This window comes from Daktulosphaira vitifoliae, unplaced genomic scaffold (assembly GCF_025091365.1).
Source record: "Daktulosphaira vitifoliae isolate Bord-2020 unplaced genomic scaffold, ASM2509136v1 Scaffold_1, whole genome shotgun sequence".
NCBI classification, from domain to species: Eukaryota; Metazoa; Arthropoda; class Insecta; order Hemiptera; family Phylloxeridae; genus Daktulosphaira; species Daktulosphaira vitifoliae.
The window spans coordinates 31,963,584-31,979,844 of record NW_026099572.1 but is presented as its reverse complement, the minus strand read 5'-3'; the positions used below and the strand labels follow the sequence as shown (position 1 = coordinate 31,979,844).

At 25.8% G+C, this 16,261-nt stretch overlaps 1 protein-coding gene and 1 long non-coding RNA gene across 2 annotated transcripts; both read left to right on the top strand.

Moving 5' to 3' along the window:
• Positions 1-3,412: 3,412 nt before the first annotated feature.
• Positions 3,413-4,671, top strand: LOC126894119 (uncharacterized). The gene is made up of 3 exons (XR_007701317.1): positions 3,413-3,636; positions 4,278-4,558; positions 4,626-4,671. It is a non-coding gene; the product is annotated as an uncharacterized LOC126894119 (long non-coding RNA).
• Positions 4,672-12,623: 7,952 nt separating this feature from the next.
• On the top strand, positions 12,624-15,064 carry LOC126894101 (uncharacterized). The gene is made up of 2 exons (XM_050664846.1): positions 12,624-13,528; positions 13,969-15,064. The coding sequence occupies exons 1-2, from the start codon at positions 12,669-12,671 to the stop codon at positions 14,831-14,833; spliced, it is 1,725 nt and encodes a 574-aa protein (XP_050520803.1). The 5' UTR covers positions 12,624-12,668; the 3' UTR covers positions 14,834-15,064.
• The last annotated feature ends 1,197 nt before the right edge of the window (positions 15,065-16,261 follow it).

The window sequence follows — 16,261 nt, the reverse complement described above, 5'->3', positions numbered from 1 at the left end:
TAACCGTTGTTTTAAATTTAATTTTCTATACATTTTTAATTCGACATTTTTTCTATTATTTACTATTCAAAACCTACAATTTTTTAAATTTTAATTAAAAAAAAACGCATCAGAATAAAATTAATACCGTCTCAATTTCACTTGAAGCTAAAATAATGTTAACTTACAAATTTATATACAACCAGAAACTTTATAAACTTGTAATAAAAATAGATAATGAACGAATATTATTTAACTCTTTGATTGACAATTCAAATTAGCTCTGAAACAAAACAAATTTTCAAACAATAAATGGCCTTGGCTATTGAACGAGCATGATGGATTGGGCCAGGAGTTTTAAAATCAATTCTATGTAAAGGAGTTTCACCAAAAAATATTATGACTTATTCTAAAAGTCATCTCGAGGTTGGTATTTTTGTAATTGTTCAAATCTAAATTTCAAAATATCGTTTTTTTTTGTTTTTAATTTTTCTAAAATAACAGTATCTTCTATTCCACTTAAGTAATTTGTTTTATTTATATTTTGCCAAGACTTTTGGAATTTATTGAAAACATCTGGTTCAGATGACGTATTAAATTTTACTTCAAAAACACTTTTCAATATAATTTCATAAATGTGATTTCTGCATGGTAAGTATAAAATATCACGCCCTAACATTTGCATAGAATTTATTTTAAAATTCCTGGCCCAATCCATCATGCTCGTTAGATGGCCAAGGCCATTCATTGTTTGAAAATTTTTTGATTTCGGGGCCAATTTGAATTGTCAATCAAAGAGTTAAATATTCGTTCATTATATATTTTTATTACGAGTTTATATATTAAACAATGGTTTAGTGCACCAATGCTGCATTAGCGCCAAATTTAGATTTACAATTTATTAAAAATATAATTGATTATGAACCAATAGATAAAGATATTTCTAAAGTAGTTTTAAAAAAAATTTTGGGTCACTTATGGTACTTACTATCCGATTCGGCAGCATTGGCATTTTATGATGATGATTTATGTGAAGATACTAAAATTAAAATGGTAAACTCATTAAATAATCGGGAAGAAGATCCATGTACAAACAAACGTATAGTAGTAGGAATAAATGAAATTTATGATTTTAAAAATAAAAGTATAGNTAATTTTAAAAATAGAAGTATAGATGATTTTATTTCAACTGAGTCAAAAAAGTTGTTTGAAAGATATGACATTGAAACAGATTTTTTAAATATCAATCCTTTGTCGTGGAAAGACAACAGTCAATATATCAGAGGAAAAATAATAGTAAATAATTTAAAAGATATAATTGATTTGGGAGAGAAGGGCGTCAAACTCATAGAAGAGTATAATAATATTTTAACAAAAGACGAAGCACAAAAACAATACCTATTACAGATTGTTACAGAATACCGGCGTTGTTTTCCTAATTGCAATAAAAGCACATTATGCCAAGAATTTTAAAAATGATAAATTATTTAAAATATGTAGTAAATTTTTTTATTACCCTTTTTTTTTGTAAATAGTTTCTGGTTGTATATAAATTTGTAAGTTAACATTATTTTAGCTTCAATGTGAAACTGAGACGGTATTAATTTTACTTTGATGTATTTTTTTTAATTAAAATTAAAAAAAATTGTAGGTTTTGAATAGTAAATAATAGAAAAAATGCCGAATTAAAAATGTATAGAAAATTAAATTTAAAACAACGGTTAAATGAATTTTTTTTATGTTTTTACAATGAACGATTTATAAATTAACAATTTCAACGGTAAGAATAGAATATATACGTTTTTATTTTTTTAGGGCTAAATAAGAACTTTTTTAAAATTTTTGTATATATACTTTTTATAGAAAAATTGTATACCTACAAATAAATTTAAATAAACTTTTTCGCAAAAGCTAAAGTTTTTGAGATAGACAAAAAAAACTAAAAAATCACCCTTGGGGGGTTATTTTTAACCCCCTTGGGGCACGTCTTAGAGTTGACCAATCGTCTCCAAATTTTGTACAATTTATTTTTTCATGTATTCGAATAANCTTATACCTTTTTTTTTAAATCGAAACATTTTCCTTTACACGAGGGTTGTTTAAAAATTAAAAATGCGTATAATAAGTAGACCTTTTAAACTTATTTTTAATTAAAATGTATTTTTTGGTTATTCATATGTAACTTAATATATGAACATAAATATTTGTTATATTACTAGATATGTACTAGAAGGATTTTTTGGCCATATGCGAAACTCTGATTGCTGATTTGAAATTGTAGCAAAAATGAGTTTAAAAAAGTATATTATGGTTGTGTCTCCGATGAAAATTTCTGTAGACCAGTAAATTTATTCATAAATAAAACAATTTTTTTTTTTTTAGTATTGTATCAAGACTTTTAACTTTGGTATACGAGAAAAATTTTCATAGCATTCGATTGAAATTGTATGATTTTTAAGTAATTAAAAACTGTAAAACAAAATTCAAATATCTTAAAATATATTCAGAACATGTCACAAAAAAGTTTTATAATATTAAGAATATAAGTATTAATTACACTAAAAATATGGTCTAATTACTTCTTTAAAAACTTATTAAATATTGAAAAAATACGAAAAAAATTCTCAGCAAGAACTATAATAAAAACAGTAGCACAATAGTGTCGCGGCACAGTGGGAACGTGGCTTAATTGGGTCCAGTATAGATTTAATCTGACTGTGATTAAATTCACTATTATAAAAAACGATTCGATGCAAATCTGTAGATAGTGTTTAATTTTAATAAACTGGTGGATTGATCCAAAAGCTACATGATCTGCTATTTTCTTATTAATATCCTGAATGAAAAAGGGATTATTAAAAAATATTATTTCTCATAAAAAAATTGTGTTGATCCATACACATTTAAATAAGTTATAGCATTATAAAGTAAAAAATGTAAAAAATAAATTCGAGAATTTTCACACAAAAATAGCATTTGGTAGCCATTTTCACCACGAAGACAAGTCTAGAGGTCAAATTTTTTTTTTTCAATAATAAAGTATATTATATAAGATTTAATTTAAAATACATATATAAGTGTCAGTACATCCGGAACACTTTAAAAATTTAAGTTGGAAAGTAAATTTTTTGTTAAAAAGTCATTTTAAATCCCTCCTGTGACGTAGCTAAACATTATAGGCTACTATAGAAACATTTTAATGATGCTTATGCAAATAAATAATTAAATAATTATTTAACATTCATTAAACAATTTAAAATTATTATAGTTTCTAAAAAATTAGTGTTTTATCTTTAATTGTTCACTTTAAATTGTTATATTTTGTTATTTTTGTATAAATGTATTAAAATTTATTAATTATAATGATACATGTTTAATTTATTCCCGTTTAGGAGATGAGNACTGATACATGTTTAATTTATTCTCGTTTAGGAGATGAGGAAGCAAGATTAGAAAATTTAGTTTTATCATTTATGAATTGGTTTGATCGTAGACTTGATAGGTTAACTAAAATATTGGAAAGTTTTAAAAATATTGATGGATATATTCCTGTTAGCAAAGTACGCGACGCATTTACAATGTTTAAATTAAATAAAGAAATACAAGACAGAATTCTAAAAAGATTGACAGATCAAAATGGTTGGGTTAAATATGATGGTAATTTTTTAAATTATGAATAATACTGAGTATATAAATCAATATTCTCCGCTACATATATTTCTAGATTCTTTTAACGTACATAAAAGTCGTGTTTTAGCCTTTACTAGGATCATCTCTGAATAAAAAATGTATTTTAAGCCATTTTAATTAAAAATGAAAAATTTGAAAGGGCTGAGATTTATAACTCGAATAGGAGTAGGATATTATATTTTCAGAAAAACAAGTGTCAGAACCTATTAAAATTAGAATTTTTTTAGTTCGTACTATTAATTATTTATATAAGCCATCAACAAACAACTATACAAATAAAATGGTAATTCATATTTTACTACCCCAAATTTATCACATCCCCGAAATGGTCCATTTAATAAGAGTAATATAATTTTTCTGAGTTTTTTGAGAGCTGAGCCTCCATTCTAACGTAAGCTTAAGTATTTCTAACATAAAAACGCCTAGGACGTGAATGTTCTCACTACGGGTGCATGAGGAATAGAAATCCATTTTGAAGGGGGTGGTGAGTACATTTCATATGCATATTCACCCGAAACACATCGTGAATTTCTCTACCGTTTAATATAGTAAAATTAATTTTTATAAACAAAGACCATGAAATTTATTAACAAAATATTTTTTTTCAGATCTTATAAGACATTTGAAATGAAATTTAATACATTGTTTATGTCTGAAAATTTATAAATGACCGCTATTTGAGTGTTTACTGTATAATTTATTATTGTTTAATAAATTTCAATGTGACAATGTAACTTTCGACAGATTTTTTTATTTTATAGTACATAACATAAACATTAATTTTAAGTATGTTTAAAGAACGTAGTATTTCGGAACATTTCCAAAAGTTAATTTGAAAAAGTTGACTTTCGTAAAAAAGTTTCTATTTTTAATCCACTAGTGTGGACAGGTAAAGGATCAGAATTTTAAAAAAATTATATCANAAGTTTCTATTTTTAATCCACTAGTGTGGACAGGTAAAGGATCAGAATTTTAAAAAAATTATATCAAATTAAAGAAAAATACCTAAGAATTCAATATAAAAAAAAATTATTTTGATTCGTTTATTTTTCAAACAGTTAAAGCAATTAAAAGTGAAAAAATAAAGTTTTACTTAATAGCATTTTTTTAAACTATGGCAGCCATTTACACATAGAAAATATGTCGTCGGGACAAAAATTTTTTGAACTTCTAGTGCATAACATAAACTTTATTTTAACACACGATTTAAGCTCGGAGTATATCCGGCACATTTTCAAAATATAAGTTGAAAAAATTATAGTAAACAAGTTTTTTCAATTAATTTAATATTTAAATTTTAATATCATAGCACTGTGTGATTAAACATATTATTAATTATAATATTTCATTGTGAAAGATTGTTTTAAACAAATTAAATTTTTTGATAGATACAGAAATAAATACAATTTTTTTTTTTTAATTATTTTAGTTTATTTAACAAATTAATTTTTAAAGCTTAAAATAATTATATTAGCTTCACTTTTGATTAATAGGTTGGAAAGGTNGGGTTTTTTTTTTTTTTTATTTACAAAAATTGAGTTCTGCCCATTTAAATTATGTCGTACATAATATTACATTGTACTTCATAACACATTTTTCTATTTTAATCTTAACATTTCATACGTAATACATTTTCTTTAACTTAAATATATACTATAATTTATTTATTTAATTCAAATAAAACTAATGTAATTTTAAATTTGTTCTTTGTGAGGGAGTGTGTGGATTATGTGTATGTATGTGCAGTGTGAAATAAAGTAGATTTCCAAATAGTATCTGATCTGATATTTGCCTCTTTGTTTTTGTCGACTATCATAATATCACATCCAATTGTTGTTATATGATGATAAGCGCGTTCATCTATCATTTATCCGATGTGTATGGTTTGACATCACATTTGATTTTACAATAATTGCAAATATGTTTGGAATAATTTCAAACCTTAACAATTCTAGCAAATTACACAGAATCTACGATTGACTTTTACTTGTAAAAAATATTAAACGCTTTATATCATCTTTCAAATGTATAATGTTAATAATGTACCATTATTTTGATTTTTATTCAACAAATATATAATTTATTGAGCATTTTTTTTATTTAAGAAAATTTTTTATTGAGAGATGGAAACCAATATTTTTTAAAGCTTCCTCTGGTCTAGCCAAAACGAGACTAAAATATTTGTATCTATGTAAAACTGTTATCAAGGCGGTATTGTTATGACCCAATATGTCCCGGCGCTGATACCTTGAAAGGATGCGGCACAATAATCATCAAGCCAAAAATTTAACACTAAAAATATCTCAATAAGTTTCTCTGCACTGTCCATCTNCAAGCCAAAAATTTAACACTAAAAATATCTAAATAAGTTTCTCTGCACTGTCCATCTGCGCGATGTTCGTTAAAACGAAGACATTAAGCTCCGAGACTAATTACCCAGTAAGAAAAGCTTACAATACATTTTTATCATCAAAATTTGTATTTATAGTAAGGTTAAGTTTATTAATAAAAAAAAAAATTAAGTTTAGATTATTAATTGACATTTATTTCTTTCGCTAGAAAATAAAATATTATTTAATGAACAAATAAATTTAAATTCAATGAGTCACTAGAACAAGATACACTTTAAAATTTCTAAGTGTTATTTAGTATTATTATATACAAAAGAATTAAAAAAGGAACTACCAAGTATCAGAGAGTAAGAATCTTGCAGATTTTGTGTATTTTGAAAAAGCCCCATAAAACTGGGATTATTAGGAAAAGTGGGTTTTTATAGTCAGTGGAACCCTGTATTGGTTATCTTGTATATTCATAGTATGTGACATACATATATAAATAATAACATCACATATGCTAATATAATATAACATAATATTACATTTGATATTATAAAGAACTTATTATAAAGCTGCGTATTTGTTTTACATTAAAAAACTTGACAATTTATCATAAATATTAAACTGGTGAATACTTTAATATTAAGGAAAAAAGTTTACTTTTTATTGTGAAATAATAAAAATCATTAACGAATTTAACAATGATAGTTTTCAACATACCTTTAAATAAACACAAATTTTAAAAAGGTTAAAGTGCAACAATAAAATGTACATGGTAGTCTACTAAAATGTAATTATAGTTAACCACAATTCCTTAAATTTTTTTTCAATATCTCTATAAAAAAAAACAAAAATTTATTTTGGAAGTCCCTATGATCAATAAAAAAATAGTATAAACCTGAACTCATGATCTATAAATGAAGCGTATAGTTTCAAAACCAGATATAAGTGAATTTTTTTAAAACGTTTTTTTTATATTTTCTAAATGGTCACACTGTACTAAATGTCCTGTAAAANTTTTTTTTATATTTTCTAAATGGTCACACTGTACTAAATGTCCTGTAAAAGTATTGTACTTAAAAACAGGCTATAACTGAATTAAATTAATCATGGAAAAATATGGTTGGTTTCAAAATCACCCATCTAACAATGTCAACTTCAAAACAAGCCATAATCAATTATATTTTTTTTTCGCGGTAAAATAAAAGTTGATAATGATTATATTTTATGCTACGATATTAATACTGATTAATATTTTTATGTATTTAAATTTAAAAGTAAAGTTTTTATATTGATTAAAGAGTGCAGTAAAAAATATAATATTTAGTTTTTATTTCAATGTTTGTTTCAAAACTGCCTACATCGCATATTCAATTTTAAACCAGCCATGTATATAGAAAAAAAAATGTTGACTAAGTAACAATAAGAACTACCACAAAGAGGAGGTCATTGAATGCAGCATAACATAGTCACCCCCCCCCTATCAAGTGAGCTGTATCAATAAATGTTTAATGTATAAATATATATATATCTGTGTTGTATATTTTGTAGGTTATAATTAAGTAAGGTTTCTGGGTAAAAGACAAACAGGGGTCAACTGTTATAAGAAAAGAACACTTGTGTCAACAATATCTAATAAAAAACAATAATAATTTGTTTATATGTATAATATTGTAATATAATAATAGTTTACCGTATGGACGACGCTGCCAGTTGTCCAAAACCCGCACATAAGAATGCAGCTTAACCGTACCCGCACACACGCCATTGGTCGCCACCCTAATAGTATACATTTCTGCATATTTCTCAAACACTGCTCGTGTGTGTATGCGCATACGCATATACTGAGGGAAACAACTTAAATGTTCGCACACGACAAATGTATTATTGTACTATTTAAAAATTTGCATTTATAAAAAAATGTAAAATTAAGAATATACAATTAATTAATTTTATTAGGAGCTGCGATCGTACGGTCGTCCAAACCACGAGCCGCCACTGTATATTAATTACAAAATTGACATACATCGGAAATACCGTGATAACTAAATGTAGTCCTATACAAAATTTCACAGTTTAAAATGTACCTATTCCCGTTTTATTTCTAGATTAAAAATGCTACTAAGATTTTTAATAGACACGATAATATATCAGGGTATAATGAAAGCATTTTTCTAAGCTACGCGATTAAAATTCTAAACTAGCTAACGTGGGGACTCAAGCCTCACATTTTCCCCGATTGTAATTATCACGTTGTTCTACCACACATTAATTGTTTTTTAGGCTTTTTATGAATTATACATTAATTAATAAATGAAGCAATTAAATAAACCTAAATGTTGTTAACAAATTTTAACTATTTAAACTATTTATTTTTATACAAGGCTCCATTTGAGTCTCCAAAGCTCAACAGTCCTAACGTGTCTTTAGGTACGTTAAGCGATTCCTACAGGTGTAGCAAGTATCCAGCTACGTCGGGAACGATAGGTGGTTTGCAGGTAATGATAAATATAAATATTAGTAACATATTGTTTAAAAAACATAAAAGTATTATATTAAAAAAATTTATATAGATGGGTTTAATTTAATAAAAATTATAAACACGTACTACAATATAAAACATTATAAACAGTTAAATAATATAATAATTGAACATAAATTTTCAATATTTAAACTACACATAAATTCAACATGAGAAAAATATAGATATGTAAATATTGAAACCATTATTAAGCATTAAAGAACAGATCAGTTAATTAAATTTGAGCGCACGAATAAAAAGTCATAAGTCTGTCAAAACTGAACAACTAAAAATAATTTTCAGGATATCAATGGCGGGTCATGTGAGTTAGTGGTGGGGGTGCGGCTTTAAATATAATACCGCTAATTATAGGTATAAAAAATTGTACAAATTAAATATAATAAAATAAAACGCAGTACACATATTATTATTTTAAAGGTCATTATAGAGTTGTAAAATTATTTTGAACAAAATTACATGGAAAGTTTAAATACAATACTATTATATAATCATAAGACTAATGAAGTTCATAAAATATTAAATTAAATTAAAACTATATAGAAAATATTATCATATTAAAAACTAAAAAGTAATAACTCAAATACCACGAAAAAATTACTGAAAAGTCGCGGTTACGTATTTCGGAAACAATGTTATAAATTTTCAGTTTGCTTACCAATATAATCATGATATTTTTAATAAGTCTTATTACTCATACAAGGCATATTAAGTACAGCAGAAAACTGTTTTAAATTTGAACTGATCACTATTCAATGTAGCAGTAACTGCAGTATTTATAATAAGAGAATCAATTAATCTAGGATCCTCTAAATATGAACCTTTTTTTTTTTTGCAAAAATTACATTCAAAGTGAAATTCTGAAAAAAAAACCCTTTGAAATTCCAAAAATTACAGGCAAATAACTAGTGTTTTATTGATTTCAAAATATTAAAAAAAATTCCAAAATTTATTATCCTACAACTATTTAAATTATACCTAAAATAGTAAAATATGTGTATTAATTTCATTGTAAAATAATACTTAAAAAAAAAAAAACCCAGCACAGTGAGGTCGCGGCACAGTAGGGTCGTGTCATAGTTAGATCCAATATAGATGATATCTGACGGTGATTAAAAACACTATCATAAAAAACGCTTTGATTTAAATCTGTAGATAGTGTTTAATTAAAAAAAATTGATGGATTACTACAAATGCTACATGATCTCCTATTTCCTTATTTATATTCTGTTTACAAGTTTTATGATTTATAATTGTAATATATAAATATATAGTCCGATTTAAAAAAAAAAGTATATCGAATGAACGATGTATATAAATACTACCTCTCATGATAAAATTGTTTTGATCCAAACATTTTTTAAAAAGTTATAGCATTTTAAAGTAAAAAATGTAAAATGTAAATTCGAGAATTTTCTAACAAAAATAGCATTTGGTGAGCATTTTCACCATGAAGACAAAAGAAATTCCGAAATTTTTTTTTCAAAATAAAATAAAATGCATTAGCTTTAATTTAAGATATATATAAAAGTGTCAGACTTTTCGGAACACTATCAAAAGTTAAGTTAAAAAAGTTAATTTTTTGTGAAAAAGTTGTCATTTGGTATCCCCCCTGTGGGCTGATAACGGGTCAGCTTTATAAAAAAATATACCAAATGATAGGTAATGACATTAAGCATCTATAAAAAAAAATTATATTGATTTGTTCATTTTTGAAAAAGTTATGACAGTTTTAAGAAAAAAAATTGAAAAAATTTTCGAAAATTAGCGATTTTTAAATTTGTAATTATTTTGGAGGTTTCCCCCATTTACGGGGAACGAGGGATATTTTTTCAATTTTTGAGGGAAATTTCTTGGACTAGATACGATTTGTGATCTTTGACGTATCGTTCAAAGAAATCGGTTCGGTGAGAGCTGAGAAAAAGTGGTAACAGACACACAAAAAAAAACACATCATAGTAAAATCAATACCTTCTCAGCTTCGCATCGAAGCTAAAAAGTTGTCATTTAGAATCCTCTCTGTAGTCAGATAAACGGTCAGATTTATAAAATTTTTTTCATAAATCTAACACTTAACCTGCCCACAAGGGGGGATTTAAAATGACAACTTTTTCACAAAAAATTAACTTTTTCAACTTAACTTTTGAAAATGTTCCGGAAGGTCTGACACTTTTATATATATCTTAAATTAAAGCTAATGTATAGCACTTTATTATGCAAAAAAAAAATTTCGGACTTTATTTTATCTTCACGGTGAAAATGGCTACCAAATGCTATTTTGTGTGAAAATTTTCGATTTTGTATTTTACATTTTTAACTTTATTATACTATAACTTTTTGAAAAATGTATGGATCATTACAATTTTTTTATGAGAAGTAGTATTATATAGATCTTTCATTTGACATACTTTTTTTTTAATAGGACCATTTTCCTTAATACAGGGGGGATTCAAAACATAAAAATGCATATATAAAGTAGAAGCTTTTCAACTTAACTTTTGAAAGTGTTCCGGAAGGTCTGACACTTTTATATATATCTTAAATTAAAGCTAATGTAATGTACTTTAAAATGGTAAAAAAAAGTTTCGGACTTTATTTTATCTTCATGGTGAAAACAGANCATTTTGTAGTACATAAAATAAGCTTTAATTTGATATATGTTTAAAGGACGCAGTCTTTCCGGAACATTTTCAAAAATTAAGTTGAAAAAATTAATTTTTGTAAAAAAGTTGCCTTTTTAAATCCCCCCCAATGAGCAGGTTAAGTGATAGATTTTCAAAAAAATGATATCAAATGAAAGGTAAATATCTAAGGTTTTAGTATAAAAAAAAATTATGTTGATTTGTTGATTTTTCAAAAAGTTATGAAAGTTTTAAGAAAAAAAAGTGAAAAAATTTCGAAAATTAGCAATTTTTAAATTTGTAATTTTTTTGGAGGTTTCCCCCATTTACGGGGAACAAGGGAATTTTTTTCAATTTTTGAGGGTAATGTCTTCGACTAGATACGATTTGTGATCTTTTGACGTATCATTGAAAGACATCGGTTCGGTGAGAGCTGAGAAAAAGTGGTAACAGACACAAAAAAAAAAACACATCTTAGAAAAATTAATACCTTCTCCGGTTCGCATCGAAGCTAAAATATATACAAAATGATAGGTTAATACCTCATGTTACTATAAAAAAAAAATTATATCAATTTCTAAATGTGTTAAAGCTTTCATGGATTGTCTTAATGTGCTTGAGGATATATCCATGTTTGCAGTTGAGTTCTGATGTTTTGGACTCAACTGCAAACATGGATATATATATATCAATTTTGTCATTTTTAAAAATGTTATGGCAATATTAAGTAAAATAAAATGAAAAAATTTCGAAAATTAACGATTTTTAAATATTTTTTGAGATTTTCTCATTTACAGGGAACGAGGGAAATTTTTTCACTTTTTAAGAGTAATGTATTCGACTAGATACGTATAGTGATCTTTTGACGTATTGTTAAAAGAAATCGGTTCGGTAAGAGCTAAAAAAAGTAGTAACAGACACAAAAAAAAAACACATCATAGTAAAATCAATACTTTCTCAGCTTCGCGTTGAAGCTAAAATGTATACACAAAACAAATAATAGAATTAACAGGAAGTTCAAATTCATTTCAAAATTATTAAAAAGCACCTGATTGAAAAATAGTATTGTGAATAAAATAAATATTAAAGTACTACTGTAATTACTAAATGTTAACTAATTAATCTATATCAGTATTTTTTCAATTAAATAAAACTGCTATTAAAATATAATTTGTAATTAAAATCATTAGGATTAATCATATAAAATAATATTACATAGTACAAAAAGGTCTTGTTAGCAACTAATGTTAAAAAACAGAAATTAAAGTGTGGAAATTTATTTATAGAATATAATATAATTTATATTCTACAAAAATTACTTGAAAAATAAAAATATACTCCATTTTAGATTGAAATAATTTTATAGTGTCATCAAAATAGATTTATATTATTTATACACATTTATTTACTGACAAGTAAAGATATAAAATTATATTGCTCACATTTGCATATGTTCATCACCTAAAGTTTTATATTAGTTAATATTAATATTAATATTTTTTAATGGAATTTTATTCGATAACTTTTGTGATTACTGCCGTTTTTGCGTTGAAACCAAATGAAGCAAAACAATGCCTTAATTATCGTGATGATTATAAAAACTATATCAAAACTATCATATATCACATTTATTCACAAATTTTATTGAATGAAAAACAAAATCTAAACCAAGGTTCAAATAATACTACTTTTATAAATAAAGTTTTCTCATCAGAGACGAACACGAATGAATTCAGAGATAACTATTCTTATACAATAAATATACTCAATTTTAAGTACACAGAAATACTAAAAAACTTCCTCGATTACATAAACGTTATCCTCCATAAATGTAAACAATTTCAAAATAATAATTTATCGGAAAATTTTATTAGTTGTGTAACATTACTTGTAGAAGAAGTGAAAAATTCCAAAACTATGTTTGAAAACCTTTACAAAGCTATGAAGTATATAAGCGACTTTGATGTAAGATATGTGTTCCAAGGAAAGAATGTACCAAATGCTATAATTGATGAGATTGATTTTTTTAAAGAATATGTCTCACAAAAAATACATAAGTCCGAACCTTTTGATCTTAACAAATTACCATATCTTAACGACTCTGAAACGAACTTTAAGAATTTGAATGAATTTTATACAGAAGCAACAATAAAGGTAAACAATCTGTTTCAAAATAGTAATATCATCAACACTTCTGTAAAAACCAATTCGGCAACAAATCAAATTAAAGAATGCTATAATGAAAACGACTCTAATGTAGTCTATTTAACATGTAGAAATCTTAATGCGTTTTACGATGTAACCATAGAAATTTGGTACAAAAACCTTGGCTTTGAACAATTTCTCAACCCTAGAGCATCTGAGTAAGTATTCCTACATTAAATANTAACCATAGAAATTTGGTACAAGAACCTTGGCTTTGAACAATTTCTCAACCCTATAGCATCTGAGTAAGTATTCCTACATTAAATATAACTTCTTATTTTATATTAATCACCTTAAATATTATATAATGAAAATTCATAGCTTGTGGATAATATTACATACAATTAAAATGATATTAATTTTAATTTAAAACGTAATATATTTGATGAAAATGTAAGAAATTTACATTTGAAGCTTAAGCTAATATTTGGTTAGTCTATTTAACATGTAGAAAAATTAATTTTTTTAATAATATTAAATTAAAAATTCTATATTTTACAAAATTAACTTAATAAATATAAAACAATGTCTCATTAAGAATATTATAATTTATTTCATTGATATATTTACGTAATAAGCAAAATGTTTTTTTTTATAGATTCATCCCTCCAATAACACTAAATCAACTTGATGGAATTAAAGCTCTCAATATTCTTCGCCAGGAAACTGGTTGGAAAAATATGGAACACATAAATATAATTTATAATTTTAAACGTTTTAACGTAAATTATGTAATAAAAGACGAAATTAACATCGTGAATTTTCAAATAAAAGCAACGCTTGTAACACAAATATTAAGATGCAGGTATACAGAAATAATTAAAAATTACTATACATTATTAACTGCTATAGTGTATATATGCGATAAAAGTGATAATGACAACTATCGTCTTTGTTTGATTGAATTATATAACTCATTTCACAAATCTAAATTAATGCTCCAAGGATTGCATTTGGCTATAATAACTTTAAATAAATTATCAATATGGACTGTTAGCAACAACTGTCAATCAAATGTAATGCATATAATAAGATGGGTATCAAGTTTTCTCCGTTTATTGAAGAACAGTGAGTTGTATCAAGATATTAATAGCGAACCACATAATATAAAAATCACACTGGCTCAAAAACTAAAAAGAGAGTTTGCTAAATATCGTATTGACTTTCGTAGAGAGAGTAAAAGCGAATTTGTTTACATGAAAACACGTTGTATAATAAGAGAACCTTTTTATGATAAATTCAGTAAGATAAATGAATTCAATTATTTAACAATTGATATGAAAAATGCACATCCTCAATATCTAATCCAAAAATACCATACTGCGTGTAAATATCTTAACAATTTTTGTGAAGATGCTTACAAATCGTGTTATGAAGATCTGGGTTTCAAAAAAGTTGATTGTGGCAACAAAAGCATAGATATAAAACTTAATGAGTTTACAGTCGATTTGGTGAATTATTAGTTAGTTTTCACTACATAATAAAAGTTAGGTATCAACGATTTGAATGATAAAAGTAAATTTCTTAAAATAAATGCTAAAAATTTGTTTTTACTATAAAACTGCATGTATAATTTAAATATAACTTCTAAAATTTTTATTTTGCTTTACTTATCATTTATTTTGTCAAATTTTTGTAAACTAACTTGCGACAACATAATAATAAAAATATTTAAAAATTATTTTTTATAGCTTATAAAATTAAACACCATTATTTAGTTTTATGTTTTAATTAAAATACATATATTAAATTAAAAATTTGAAAAATGAATTAGTTAGTATTCTTTTTTTTTACATAAAAAAATATGTTAACATCATTAAAAATTAATATTAAATGTTGTACAATTTGATATGTAAAATTTTGATATGTTTAAATATTTTATATATTGTGAGAATATTTCTGAGAACTTAATATCATCCAAACTTTCATCACATCTAATACTTTATCAGTAATCACTAAAAAATGTATTATATTTGTTTTTTTGTCATTATTTACTGCAATTTTTATAAATTCAATCACGGATGGTGCTCGATGAATTTAGAGATATTTTACAACAATAATGCTTATTTATCAAAACAGTATTTGATGCGTACGAGGCAGCTAGACCGTAGGACGGCTAGTTGTGCACCGCACTAGAATGACGTTTTACCTTAAGCCTGTTTAATAAAACGTTAATTGATGCGGGAGTGGGTCACCTGGGAGATGACGGCTAACTATACATCCAATAAGTAAACGAGAGTAGACAATAATTAAATAACAAATAATCACATATATTAGAAATTCCTCAGAGAATATCTTAAATTTAAGGGGTAACGGGGGGGGCCTTAAATACTAGTGGCCGGCGAAGCGGCATAAAACATATAGTTAATCTCAATTAGAACAAACAATAATTAACATTAAAAATAGTATAAAACTCAGCTGTATAGATGACGTTGTTGATAGTGATGAGTGGACTGTATGAGATTTTGTGGTAATGGTGTCGAACATCTGAGTATGACGAGTCAGAGTGTAAATCCAGGTACGTAATGGCAGATGAGAACAGACCGCGAAAAGGCGACTACGGCAATGAAGATATTTAGTGATGGTCAGGGCCCAATCACTAGTGGCGTGCAAGGGCACGTAAATNAATGGTGTCGTGCAAGGGCACGTAAACTTTGAGCACAATGGTGCAATAAACAAGAAATAAAAAACTATGCCGTACAATGACCGAATAATTTACTATTCAAGCGAAGGCGCTTGCAACAGAAAAAAAAAGTGACACAAAAAACAATCGACTGACTGACTTATGACAATGAACTGTACATGGATGAAAAACGACACGGAGGTCATCGATTTGCTGTGATGGGTGGGCAAGGGGGTGAGTAAAGCAAGATGCTGGTGATCAGCTGTCC

What these genes read in the sequence shown, in the direction of transcription:
- LOC126894101 (XM_050664846.1), top strand. Translation starts at nt 12,669, where the DNA reads ATGGAATTTTATTCGATAACTTTTGTGATTACTGCCGTTTTTGCGTTG. An exon ending in CTCAACCCTAGAGCATCTGA is followed by an intron (nt 13,529 to 13,968) that starts GTAAGTATTCCT and finishes TTTTTTTTATAG; the next exon opens with ATTCATCCCTCCAATAACAC.